At 38.6% G+C, this 14,600-nt stretch overlaps 1 protein-coding gene across 1 annotated transcript in view; it reads left to right on the top strand.

Annotated features, from left to right (window-relative positions):
- Positions 1 to 14,600, top strand: part of F8 (coagulation factor VIII) — a 219,492-nt gene that overhangs the window by 68,761 nt on the left and 136,131 nt on the right. Inside the window, exons 10-12 of the mRNA XM_024240561.3 lie at positions 3,132 to 3,225; positions 7,110 to 7,324; positions 10,236 to 10,386. Coding sequence (XP_024096329.1) covers positions 3,132 to 3,225; positions 7,110 to 7,324; positions 10,236 to 10,386 — 460 coding nt within the window. The remainder of the gene's footprint in view (positions 1 to 3,131; positions 3,226 to 7,109; positions 7,325 to 10,235; positions 10,387 to 14,600) is intronic.

The raw sequence follows: 14,600 nt of genomic DNA, 5'->3' as shown, positions 1-14,600 counted from the left end.
CATAATGACACAATAATTGTACATATTTATAGGGTACTTTTGTGTATTTTGAGTTACTTTTACCGGCTAATTTAAAAATAGATAAACAAGAGCATACAATAAAATGTAAATTTTCCTCCCTCTTGGACTTCCAACCCCATAGTCTGACAGACAGTCATTGCTGTGGGTTTGTATACTCCCCTCCAGAAGTAGTGCATACATGTGTGAATGTGTGTGTGTATGTATGTGTGTGTGTGTGCATTTCACACAAAAACAAGAGCAGTGTAAATTGGTCTGTACCTTGATTTTTAAAAAGTAACAATATATTTTGAATTAGCCAGGCATGGTGGTGCATGCCTGTAGTCCCAGCTACTCTGGAGGCTGAGGCAGGAGAATCACTTGAATCTGGGAGGTGGAGGTTGCAGTGAGCTGAGATTGCACCACTGCACTCCGCCCTGGGCAACAGAGTGAGACTCTGTCTCAAAAAAAAAAAAGTAACAATATATTTTGGATATCATTTCATGTCAACATGTATAGATCTACCTCATTCTTTGATTTATTCAGGTTATGCTCTGGATACCATGCTGAATCCTACACTTAAACATTACCTCAAAATGGATCAAAGATAAAATGTAAGAGCTAAAACTACAAAATTATAAGAAAACAACAGGATAAATCTTTGTGATCTTGAATTAGACAATAGTTTATTGGATAGGACACCAAAACCAACAAGCAACAAAAGAAAAACCATTTGACCCAGCCATCCCATTACTGGGTATATACCCAAAGGAATATAAATCATGCTGCTATAAAGACACATGCACACGTATGTTTATTGCGGCACTACTCACAATAGCAAAGACTTGGAACCAACCCAAATATCCAACAATGATAGACTGATTAAGAAAATGTGGCACATATACACCATGGAATACTATGCAGCCATAAAAAATGTCCCTGTTTGCAGATGACATGATTGTATATCTAGAAAACCCCATTGTCTCAGCCCAAAATCTCCTTAAGCTGATAAGCAACTTCAGCAAAGTCTCAGGATACAAAATCAATGTACAAAAATCACAAGCATTCTTATACACCAATAACAGACAAACAGAGAGCCAAATCATGAGTGAACTCCCATTCACAATTGCTTCAAAGAGAATAAAATACCTAGGAATCCAACTTACAAGGGATGTGAAGGACCTCTTCAAGGAGAACTACAAACCACTGCTCAACGAAATAAAAGAGGACACAAACAAATGGAAGAATATTCCATGCTCATGGATAGGAAGAATGACTGGGTTTTAAGACAAGAGCAGAAGTGGAAGTTGCATTTTTATCCTCATATCACACACCTCAGATCTGGAGGTGGGATTGATATTTTCAGGGTTCTTCGCTGCAGCTTCCATGTTATTGCTCTTCCATTCTCTCTCTCTCTCTCTCTCTCTCTCTCTCTCTCGATAGGTCTCATTCTGTCCCCCAGGCTGGAGTGCTGTGGTGTGATCACAGCTGACTACTGCAGCCTCAACTTCCTGGGCTCAAGTGATCCTCCCACCTCAGCCACCCAAGTAGCTGGGACTACAGGCATGCACCACCATGCCTAGCTAATTTTTTTATTTTTTGTAGAGATGAGGTCTCACTGTGTTACACAGGCTGGTCTTGAAATCCTGGGCTCAAACGATCCTACTGCCTCAGCCTCCCAAAGTGCTGGCATGAGCCACTACACCTAGGCCTTTGTTTTCTTTTAAAGCTGGTGCAATCAGGCAATACCATCTGCTACCCTTGCTTAATACTGTAATCAACTGTCCTCTTGGTCATGCCTGCTCATTCACTGAAGATTTAATCTCCTGAAAAATGTCTCTTTCTCTATTATCAGTGAATTTTATGCCCAAATAGTGATAAAGGCTGAGAGGAAGCAGTGTCCTCACCAGACATCCAAATTTCAATTAGTGTGAGAAGGTGCAGAGAATACTTCCTGAAGCAATTGAAACAATTTTTAAAGAAGTGGAAAGGGGCCTTTAGAGAGAAACCTAAGTAGTGTCAGCCCTCCACATTGTCAACTGAAGAATCCTAAGTTTGCAAATTTGGAATGGAAAGGGTTGCAGGCTGGGAAGTGTAGCCTCTGGCAGCAACTGGAAGCAAGCACTTTGAAGAAGGAAGGATGAGATAGGAATTTATGCTGAATGAGTTGGCTAAGTATACATATTTAACAGGTTCCAGGAGGAGCTGTGAATATTTATGATGGGGCACCTGCAACCATACATGTTACATACATTCCATATTCACTTTGGGGTGGAGACTTAACATTTAGATGCATGAAAATTAGGCTGTATATGTCAAAAGATGAAACAGAGGACACAGAGGCAGCCTCTGTAAACTGGCCAGAGCCAGTCCATGGTCAGTGGTCTCTCATCAGGAAGGAATGCTGGTCAGTTGTTATGTCAAAACTGCACAAAGGGAGGGGAACCCACCACGTCTTTAGAAAGGACTGGTTTATGTTTAACCCTTAAGAAAGAAAGTCTAACGGCAGATTAGGGAGGGAGGGAATGTAACAAGGCATGCCTGATCTCCCATCCCATCATGGTCAGAAACTCAGTTTTTAAGCCATCTCTGGGGTCTCCTTGGCCGAGGAAGGGGTCTCTTCAGTCGTTTGGGGATGCTTAAGATTTTATTTTTATTTTTCAGTATCACTGGGTTTCTAGTCTCATATTCAAACAACCACTGATTGAAAGTATTCAAAAAACAACCCCAAAACAATAAAAGATAATAATACAACAATAAATAATAATACAAAGAAACAATATGGTAAAACAACTATTTACATAGCATTTATGTTATATTATGTACTGTAAGAAATCTAGAGATGAGTTAAAGTACATGAGAGGATGTGCATAGGTTATATGCAAATACTACATCATTTTGAGTAAGAGACTTGAGCATCACAGATTGTGGTATCTGCGGGGGTCCTGGAACCAATCCTCCATGCATGCCAAGGGACAATTTCATGAAAAGACCAAATATTTTGAGTTTTATCTAGCCTCAAATTACTGTAATGTAGATAGAGGCCGCTTTTATTTATCTGGAGTTAGACCACAGTTTTCTTGTTGATCCTAGTTGTTTTAGGATTTGATCTTAGATCTCACTTATACTTTCAGATTATATTTAAGAATCAAGCAAGCAGACCATATAACATCTACCCTCACGGAATCACTGATGTCCGTCCTTTGTATTCAAGGAGATTACCAAAAGGTAAATATTCCCTCGATTTATAGCTCTTTTTTACCTGTAGATACAGATGAGATAAATATCATCAGTAACAACTAAAATTATGTTGGTCCTTTCTCCAGCTGTTGACCGGACCTCAAGCTCCAGTCTAAAGTTATAAAAATCAATTATAGGAATCCTCAGGTGATGTTTCATGTAAATTCGTGAAGAGTCGCCTGACATGTTTTTCCTATTACCTAGTGGTGATGCTCAAATATTGCACAGCCAATTAGATTGGCACCTTTCCACTGCAACTACTGTAAATGCCCTAAAACCTTGAAGCTGTTTCTTCTGGCACTTAAGATAATTTTTTTTTCTGAGTACAGTTTTCAGCTACATTCCACACTTTTGGTATCTAGTTTGATATTTTCCGGATTCTTTGCTGCAGCTTCCATGTTATTGCTCTTCCTTGCTCTCTCTCTCTCTCTCTCTCTCTCTCTCGACAGGGTTTCACTCTCACTTTTGGTATCTAGTTTGATATTTTCAAGGTTCTTCGCATATTCATTTCTAAATAGTTCACAACTCCAGTTTTTATTTACTATATTGTTTGCTGTTTAAAGATTTATTTTTTCTTTTAGTAGATTGGATGTTATGTATATTCTTTCTATTATTTAATTTTGGATGAATATTTATCAAAATAATAGATGTGTATGCTTAAAACTACAAAAGGGCTGCCTCCCTAGAGGCATCCATTTTTAAGAATTTCTGTTTTTGATTTTTGGTGGTTATCTCTACATCTCTAAAAAGTTACTTATACTGCTAACTCTTTGTTTTTCAACTTTAGACATTATATACTTACTTTGTTTTGTGTTTTTTTCCATTCAAGTTGTTTCAGTTTTATCAGTGTTTTCAGTTGGATTGGCTATCATTAGAACTTTAAAAATATACTAAACATCAACTTTTAGTAAGATATTTTCCAATCATGGATTGAAACTACTTTTGACTCCATACTTCATAAATTAAGGATATTAAAAACTGTACCCCTCACTTTTCCTTTCCCCAAACCTTTCTTTTCTCTACTGCTGCTAGCCATTCCTTTACTTTTACAAAACTAAACTTGATAACATTTACATTTTGCACTGTAATTTGAAATAACTCTTCCTTGCTTTGTCTATATATTTTCTCTAAAGCTTAAAAAATTAAAAAACAGCATTTGTATTATTTTAGTATGCAAGTTTCTTTTTATAAATGTTAACTGCAGAACTAGGTAATATGCTATGATTGCTCTCTTTTCTACAGCTCAAGTGAATTTTACTATTAAGATAAAAAAATAATATGTGGAAGGAAAAAAGTTGATCTCATAGAAGTAGAGATAAAATAGTGGTTACTAGAGGCTAAAGAGGGGAGGGGGGGGAAATAGGGAGACATTGGTTAATGGATGCAAAATTCCAGCTAGATAGGAGGCATAAGTCCTAATGTTCTATAGCACTGTGGGGTGACTGTAGTCAACAATGACATATATTTTCAAATAGCTAGATGAGAGGATTTGGAATGTTCCCAACACAAAGGTGTATCCTGAAGTAAGACTTTGTTTTCTTTTATTAGGAAAAGAAATGTAGGCTTCTTCAACCCCATTTCTTAGGCCTTTCAGCTTCTTAATCATTCTATTTATTGCTTACTATCCAAATCTTTTATTTTTTTTTTTTGAGACAGCGTCTCGCTCTGTCACTCAGGCTGGAGTACAGTGGCACGATCTTGGCTCACTGCAACCTCTGCCTCCCAGGCTCAGGCTATCCTCCCACCTCAGCCTCCTGAGTAGTTGGGACCACAGGCGCACACTACCATGCCCAGCTAATTTTTTTTTATTTTTTTTATTTTTTGTAGAAATGGGGTGTTAACTTGTTGCCCAGGCTGGTCTCAAACTCCTGAGCTCAAGCGATCTGCCTGCCTCAGCCTCCCAAAGTGCTGGAACCAAATCTTTTTCTTCTTAAAGACATTCTTGTAGTGAATAGCATTAACTTCTTTTCTCTTGTACATTTCTATTTTTTGATTTCTTCTTTTGTTTTTCTGGAAGTATAGTCTCAAGTAATTTCTAAATATGTGGTACATAGAGGGTGAACTTTCTGAATCCTTCAGTATCACACGATGGGCAGACAGACTGGTTATAAAAATTTTCCCGCTGGGTGTGGTGGCTCACGCCTGTAATCCCAGCACTTTGGGAGGCTGAGGCGGGCAGATCACTTGAGGTCAGGAGTTCAAGACCAGCCTGGCCAACATGGTGAAAACCCATCTCTACTAAAAATACAAAAAAAAATAGCCGGGCATTGTGGCGTGTTCCTGTAATCCCAGCTACTCAGGAGGCTGAAGCAGGAGAATTGCTTGAAACTGGGAGGTGAAGTTGCAGTGAGCCAAGATCACACCACTGCACTCCAGCCTGGGCAACAGAGCAAGACTGCATCTCAAAAAAAAATTCCTTCCCCTGTTTTCTAATATTCATTATTGCCGATAAGAATTCTTTATTTGCATTTCTTTATGGAAGAAGGGCATAGTGACAGAGTTCTGGGGAGATTTTGAATGTGTATCCTGAAATTTGGAGGCATACGTGGATAGTTACTGGTAACCTGATTTTTCCATGGAGAATTTTGAAGGCTGTAATGCCCATAATAGTGGGCAAGAAGAGAGGGCAAGAGTAGAGCAGTTTACTTTTCTGCTGTTTGACATGAGTTTATTCTGTAACAAGTGAATACTGTTGAAAGTAGCTGGGCTTTATCCCTTTTGAAGATATTCTGCCCAAGAAGGCAGTTAGGCAGGCTGAGGGGATAGCAGAACCAGTAGAGTCTTGGATATATCACTGAAAGTAAGAAGAGCTGATGGGGAGAGGAGAGTTGCAGAAGGATAGCTGAAAGAAACATCTCTCATGTCATGGAACTATGTAATGCTGAGGTCCCCATGGTAACTCTAAAGAAACCATACATGTGTCCTATGAAAAGACCAGCATTTGGGCACCTCCCACACAGAGAACATTGATGACCAAATAGTGTTGTCAAAGATAGAGCAGCAGGACCTGTTAAACAAGAGTCTGTTTGCCCTTTCTTCTATTACCTACCCTCCCTCACCCCCAGCTCCTGGAAAAGGGAAGAGAAGGCTCAGAAATATTGAAAGAACATACTACACCATTCCCTTTCTTTCTTCTTCTTTTTTTTTTTTTTTTTTGGAGACAGAGTTTCACTCTATCCCCCAGGCTGGAGTGCATTGGCATGATATCGGCTCACTGCAACCTCTGCCTCCCAGGTTCAAGCGATTCTCATGCCTCAGCCTCCCAAGTAGCTGGGATTACAAGTGCCTGCCACCACACCTGGCTAATTTTTGTATTTTTAGTAGAGATGGCGTTTCACCATGTTGACCAGGCTGCTCTCGAACTCCTGACCTCAACACCATTCCCTTTCTATGGGTCCTCTAACCATAGGTCAGGCATAACTTACTGAGGTGAGGAAGAGCTTAGAATGAATATAAAATTAAAATTTTGATTTAGATTGGATCTTCAGGTATTAAACATACCTAAAATGAGACTTAATTACTAAAATCAGTTCTTGTCCTGATGTCCCATTACCCTGAGGGCAGATCTCAGTTCTTGCTCCCTTTCCTCACAGAAGTCAGAGACTACATCTTAAAACTCCAATGCCAAGCTCTTTGGCATATATTCAGGCCTGACACTTTCACAGTCAACTGGATAATCAATTACAGCTTTTTACTTTTTTAAAAAAATTGTTTGAATCTTAAAATTATAACAGGTGTGACTTTAGCTTCCACTTGCTCAGAAACTTCATATGTACATACAGATTTGTAGAACCCTTGCAGCAACAACATGATTACCAATATGTGGCTTGTTGTACTCTAATTGAGCTATTTCTGGTTTTGCTTGTGGGTAGGTGTAAAACATTTGAAGGATTTTCCAGTTCTTCCAGGAGAAATATTCAAATATAAATGGACAGTGACTGTAGAAGATGGGCCAACTAAATCAGATCCTCGGTGCCTGACCCGCTATTACTCTAGTTTCATTAATATGGAGAGAGATCTAGCTTCAGGACTCATTGGCCCTCTCCTCATCTGCTACAAAGAATCTGTAGATCAAAGAGGAAACCAGGTGAGTTCTTGCCTTTCCAAGTGCTGGGTTTCATTCTCAGTGTATGTCCCCTTATAATCTGAAGAAAATATAATGGTTTGCAATATAGGTCAGTAAAAGAAATGAGCTTAGCTTTCACTGAATTTGAGTTTCGTGTAGTAAACGTGCCTGCTGGATGGATAGGCCATAGAATGTAGGCCCTAGATTTTTCCTATAGTACACATTCCCATTCTGGGCTTTAGCTTTCTCTAGCTGATCCTCCCCATTTTTATATGTCCAATTACCACCTATTTTCAGATGACCCACAAATTTATATCTACAGCCTAGATTTCTTCCATGGGCATCTCATTATGGGTGACTCAAAAGTACCTCAAAATTAACATGTCTGCAGCATGTAGCACTGTTGCAGGAAGTCAGGGACCCCGAATGGAGGGACCAGCTGAAGCCACGGCAGAAGAACATAAATTGTGAAGATTTCATGGACATTTATTAGTTCCCCAAATTAATACTTTTATAATTTCTTATGCCTGCCTTTACTGCAGTCTCTGAACATAAATTGTGAAGATTTCATGGACATTTATCACTTCCCCAATCAATACTCTTATAATTTCCTATGCCTGTCTTTACTTTAATCTCTTAATCCCGTCATCTTCATAAGCTGAGGATGTATGTTGCCTCAAGACCCTGTGATGATTTCGTTATCTGCACAAATTGTTTGTAAAGCATGTGTGTTTGAACAATATGAAATCTGGGCACCTTGAAAAGAACAGGATAACAGTGATTTTCAGGGAACAAGGGAGATAACCATAAAGTCTGACTGCCTGCGAGGCTGGGCAGAACAGACTCATATTTCTCTTCTTGCAAAAGTGAATAGGAGAAATATCACTGAATTCTTTTTCTCAGCAAGGAACAGCCCTGGGAAAAGAATGCATTCCCAGGGGGAGGCCTCTAAAATGGCTGCTCTGGGAGTGTTTGTCTTATGCAGTTGAAGATAAGGGATAAAATATGCCCTGGTCTCCTGCAGCGCCCCCAGGCTTGCTAGGATTAGGAAATTCCAGCCTGGCGAATTCTAGTCAGAGCGGTTCTCTGCTCTTGAACCCTGTTTCCTGTTAAGATGTTTATCAATGACAATGCGTGCACAGCGGGACATGGAACCTCATTAGTAATTCTAATTTCACCCTGGCCTTGTGATCTTGCTCTGTCCCCATTTGCCTTGTGATATTTTATTGCCTTTGAAGCACGTGATCTCTGTGACCCACACCCTATTCGTACACTCCCTCCCCTTTGAAAATCGCTAATAAAAACTTGCTGGTTTTGCAGCTCGGGGGCATCACAGAACCTGCCGACATGTGATGTCACCCCTGGAGACCCAGCTGTAAAATTTCTCTCTTTGGTACTCTTTCTCTTTATTTCCCAGACTGGCTGACACTTAGGGAAAATAGAAAAGAACCTACATTGAAATATTGGGGCTGGTTCCCACAATATAGCACAGTGCATGGCACTTAGTAAGAGCTCAATAGGCTATGTGCGGTGGCTCACGCCTGTAATCTCAGCACTTTGGGAGGCCGAGGCAGAAGGATTGCTTGAACTCAGGATTTCAAGACCATCCTGGGCAAAATAGTAAGACCTTGTCTCTACAAAAAAAAAAAAAAAAAAAATTAGCCGGGCATGGTGGTGTGTGCCTGTAGTTCCACCTACTCAGGAGGCTGAGGTGGGAAGATAGCTTGAGCCCAGGAGGTCGAGGCTGCAGTGAGCCTGGGTGACAAAGCAACACCCTGTCTCAAAAAAAAAAAAAAAAAAAAAAAAAAAGCTTAATAAATACTTTTGGGCAAAACATAGGGAAAGATATAAAATATTTCAAAATATGGCTAGAATTTGGACGATTTCTACTGCTTTAAAAAGTAAAGCTAAATTCTCTGAACAAGAAAAGCTTAGTTCTTCACAAAAACTCATTGCTCGGCCCCAGAATAACTCAGTGCCATATTGCTGAGGCTTGACTACATGTCCATTTGATTATATTTATGATACATAAGATATCTACTAGTCTGAAAACATTTCGTATGTTTAGAGAGTAAAGTATATGAACTTTGGTGCCAATAAAACACATGGCACATAAACTCAGAGAAGTATAAATTTTGCCAAGTACTTGTCCTGACCGATTTTTCCTAACTATAGTTTTTTCGTCACTTTTGGGAAGAGAACTGAAATATTATTCTATATTCTCCAATCTCCTCTCTTCAGTATTTTGGTTTATATAGCTATAGGTTATAAAAAATGAAGTTTATACATATTAGTGAGGTTTACACATGAAATCTTAGCAGATCCAATTAGCAAGTGACTAATTCATAAATCTGGTTCATATACAAAATGCTCTTCTGAAAAAAATTTGAATGTTTTAAACAGAAAATTTAAGGTATTAGTGTTGCTTGACATTTTTGTGGTTCACCTTATCTTTCTTATTTGATTTCTGTTTTTCTATTTTTAATTTTTTATAGCCTTGTGGAAGGTCAGTTGCTAGATGGAAGTTTAGGAAAGTCAGTATCTCATTTGACTTAACTAACTTAAGAAAGGCACTGAATAGCCACTTGGTTCTTTAAGGAGTTAAATCTTCTAATCTGAACATGAAGAGAATAAGGCTGCAGACTGTACCAAAAATATCAGCTAGCATATGGCCTTGGGTGCAGAAAAAACTAAGTTCAGTGGGATCAGTCACCCTCTTGTCCTGGGGACACATTTGTTGTAAGCATATACTCACTGCTCACAGCACCCACCCTCAACTCCCAAGCCCTGGTACATGCCTAAAAGGAAATGGAGTTAAACCAATGGATTAGATATATCACATGCATGCCATTGCTTTCATCATAGACTGCTGGCTCCTACCTGACAACATCAGTAGCATTTCTTTACCCCTTTCAATGTATGTAATTAACAGATAATGTCAGACAAGAGGAATGTCATCCTGTTTTCTGTATTTGATGAGAACCGAAGCTGGTACCTCACAGAGAATATACAACGCTTTCTCCCCAATCCAGCTGGAGTGCAGCTTGAGGATCCAGAGTTCCAAGCCTCCAACATCATGCACAGTGAGTAAAGCAGCACTTAAGTTCAGTGGGTGGTGAATAAAGAAAAATTGATGTAATCAAAGTGATGTCCAGATAATGAATGAATTGTATGTGCATATAAATTTAACAATTATGGTACCTATAAATGTATAATTTTTACTCAAATACATGTGATCGTATAACCCATATTTTAAAAATCCAGTCACCTTTTTTTCCTTTCAATATTTACTTGATTTCCCTCTCCCTTTTAATTCCCTACTCCTTCTATATTACATCTTTTCACCAACCATTCCATGCCCAGGTAACATATTTTAAGACATATTTTCTCTATAATTATGTAATCATATATAAACACATACATACATTGTATTAGTCTTCTAGTGCTGCCATAACAAAGTACTGCAGACTGGGTGGCTTAACCAGCAGATATCTATTGTCTTACAACTCTGGAGGCTTGAGATCAGGATGTGGGCAACGTTGGTTTCTTCTGAGGCTTCTCTCCTTGTCTTGTAGATGGCTTTCTCCCTTGTCTTCACATGGTTTCTCCTTTATATATCTTTGTCCTAATCTCCTCTTCTAATAAAGATACCAGTAATGCTGGGCTAGGGCCCATCGTAATGACCTTATTTTAACTAACTACCTATTTAAAAACACTATCTCCAAGTATAGTCACATACTGAGGTACTGGGATTTAGGACTGCAAGGTATAAATTTGGGATGGGGGAACACAATTCAGCCCATTGCATACATACACATGTGTATATATTTATATATACCCACAAATCTGAATTGTCAAAAATGTGGTAAAAAATTCCAATTGCCCTATCCTACAGGGAAATGTGAAATAGAATAACAATAGGATAGCACTTTATACCCATCAAACTGCCAAAATTATAATTACTAGTGGGCTTGTGGATAAAAGAGTGTTCTCATGCTATATTAGTGGATAAGTAGTATAGTCTTTTCAAAACCAATATGTGCCTTTTGAAATTCTGATTATTAAGATGTTTAAGATGGAGTGAGCACACATTTCCCTGTGTGTCCCACTGGATGCAACTAAAAATCCTGAACAGGCCAGGCACAGTGGCTCACGCCTGTCATCCCAGCACTTTGGGAGGCCGAGGCAGGCGGATCACGAGGTCAGGAGATTGAGACCATCCTGGCTAACACGGTGAAACCCCGTCTCTACTAAAAATACAAAAAATTAGCCGGCCATGGTGGTGGGCGCCTGTAGTCCCAGCTACTTGGGAGGCTGAGGCAGGAGAATGGCGTGAACCCAGGAGGCGGAGACTGCAGTGAGCCAAGATCGTGCCACTGCACTCCAGCCTAGACAACAGAGGGAGACTCTGTCTCAAAAAAAAAAAAAAAAAATCCTGAACAAAATACATGGGAACCTTGAAAAGTTATAATGTGGGTTATACTCACCTACCAGAATGTGGCATATGTTACAATTCTATGTCCCTCATCTCAAAGCTTTAGCCCTTTAACTTTGGGTTGAGCCTCATATTTAGCTTGAATTTCTAGTAATAGTGATATATTATTCTCGAGAGTTAAAGTCCTTTACTATCCATTATTCTAAAAATTTTAAGGTTGTTTAGTCCTTTGAGTTGCATTTTTATTTTTTACTTAGTTCAGGGTATTGCTTTCCTTCCGAAGGATTCAGATTTCACATTTGTGCAAGAGTCTAATGCTTAGTATTTAATTCTAGTGGCACAGAGCGTTTTCTTTTCTCCCTCTTCTCTCCAGCCTCATGGCTTTGGTTTAGAATTCCTTCAGCCTGATAGAATATTGCATTTTATAATTTCCTTATTGTGCTATTTACTAGATATTTGTTCTTTTATTTTTTTCTATTCATAATTTCTCCCTTTCCCATCACATCTTTTTCCAAGTAGGATGTGCACTTGCCGCAGTATCTGGACAGTTAAACCATCTCATTTTCATGGAGACGGTGATTAAAACTAGAGAGATATAGTGACATAAGCAGAGCCAGAAAACAATTTCACTGAAGATGATATATATATTTTTTTTCCTCTGGGATTTCTAATATAGCTTTTGGTGGAGGTAAGAGTCTGGAATTGAGAAAGAAGAGATTGGAGTTGAGAAAAAGAGTCTGAGAAAGCACAGGGAGAGACACAAAGGCAGAGACCAAGAGACACGAGGGAAGGATCTTCAGAGAAAGATGCTAAGACAGAGGGATAAGAAAAGAAGAAAAAAAAGGACCAGGAGGAGAGAGACCCAAACCATAAATCACTCCTATTTCCATTAGCAGTAAAATTGATAATCTATTTTCATACAATGAAATACCATGTGACAATTAAGATTCACAAAAATAAAGCTATACACAACAATATGAATAAGTATCACAAAGACAATTTTTAGTAAAATGGTAAGTGTCAAAAGAATATATACAGTATTATATTATTTACATAAAGTTCAAAAATAGGCAAAATTAACTTATATAGTTTAGGGATACAGAGGAAGAAAAGTATAAAGGTTAGTAAGGACATGATTATAATAAAAGACGAGATAGTGGCTACCTCTTAGAAAGAGTTCATTTGAGAATAAACACATGTGTTTTGTGGGGATAGCAGCAATATTGTATTTCATGACCTAGATGTTTGTTTTATAATTTTGTGTTTTAAAAAATTGTAGGATTTATGATTTATTTCGTAGATGGATCCTACAAATGATAGGGAAATTGCAGTAGGAATGAAGAGAAAGGAACATGTACAGGATTTGTTTAGAAGATAGAATGCACATGATTTGGTAAATAATTAGCTATGTTTGGTAAAGGACTAAGAGGATTCAAGGATGATTACCAAATTTCTGATATGGGTAACTAGGAGAAGAGACAGACAAAATGGAAGAAAGTGTATTTAAGGAAATTATAGCAAAAACTTTCCAAATCTGGAGAAAGATGTAAATATCCACGTACAAGAAGCTCAAAGATCTCTAGTCAGATTAGATTCAAACAAGACTATATGAAGACACATTACAATCAAACTGTCAAATATCAAAGACAAAGAGAGAATCCTGAAAGCAACAACAAAAAAGAAGCAAACCACATACAAGGAAATTCCAATAAGGCAGAAACTTTACAGGTCAGAAGAGGGTGGGATGATATATTCCAAGTACTGAGAAAACTTTACCTAGAAAATGTGTCCTTCAGAAATGCAGAGAGATAAAGACTTTGCCACACAATTCCAGTTAGACAAGAGAAATAAATTAAAGACATCTATTGTACACTGTGGTGACTACAGTTCATAAATTACCCATTCCAATATATACATATATAAACATTGTGATGTACATCATAATATATTCTATTTTTCCCTGTCAATTAAAAAATAAATTTAAAAAGATTGGATAGAGAAGAATCAGCCATTCTAGTAATTAAGCCTGAAGAAGCTTACATTCCAGTGATTTCAGATAACCATTATGCAAGTTAAGGAATAAACTGGATAGGATGATATTAAAAAAACAAAACCACCAATGAGATACACCAGAATGGCTAAAATTAAAAAGACTGTCCATACCAAGTATTGGAAAAGATGTAGAGTAATGAGAACTCTCATAAATTTCTGGTCAGGAAATCCAAACATCGAAAGCCAAACATCGGCATACCCTATTGACTCAGGAAATCCACTCCTAGTATATACCTGTTATGTCCTGAATCATGTCCCCTAGAATTCATATGCTGAAGCCCTAACACTAGTATTTCAGAATGTGACTGTATTTGGAGATAGGGTCTTTAAGGTGTTTATTAAGTTAAAACGAGGTTGTTACAATGGGCCCTAATCCAATATGACTAGTGTCCTTATAAGAAGAGGAAATGTGGGCCAGGCGTGGTGGCTCACGCCTGTAATCCCAGCACTTTGGGAGGCCAAGGCGGGCGGATCACGAGGTCAAGAGATGGAGACCATCCTGGCCAACATGGTGAAACCCCGTCTCTACTGAAAATACAAAAATTAGCTGGACATGGTGGCGAGCTCCCGTAGTCCCAGCTACTCGGGAGACTGAGGCAGATCACTTGAACCCAGGAGGTGTAGGTTGCAGTGAGCGGAGATCACACCACTGCACTCCAGACTGGCAGACAGACTGAGACTCCATCTGAAAAAAAAAAAAGAAGAGGAAATGTGTACACACAGAGACACCAGGGATGCATACTCACAGAGGAAAGACCAAGCCAAGGAGAGGTGTCAGTAAAAATGAATCCTGCTAATACCTTGATCTTG

This window comes from Pongo abelii, chromosome X (assembly GCF_028885655.2).
Source record: "Pongo abelii isolate AG06213 chromosome X, NHGRI_mPonAbe1-v2.0_pri, whole genome shotgun sequence".
NCBI classification, from domain to species: Eukaryota; Metazoa; Chordata; class Mammalia; order Primates; family Hominidae; genus Pongo; species Pongo abelii.
The sequence above is the reverse complement of the archived record's forward strand: the minus strand, read 5'-3'. Positions and strand labels throughout refer to the sequence as shown.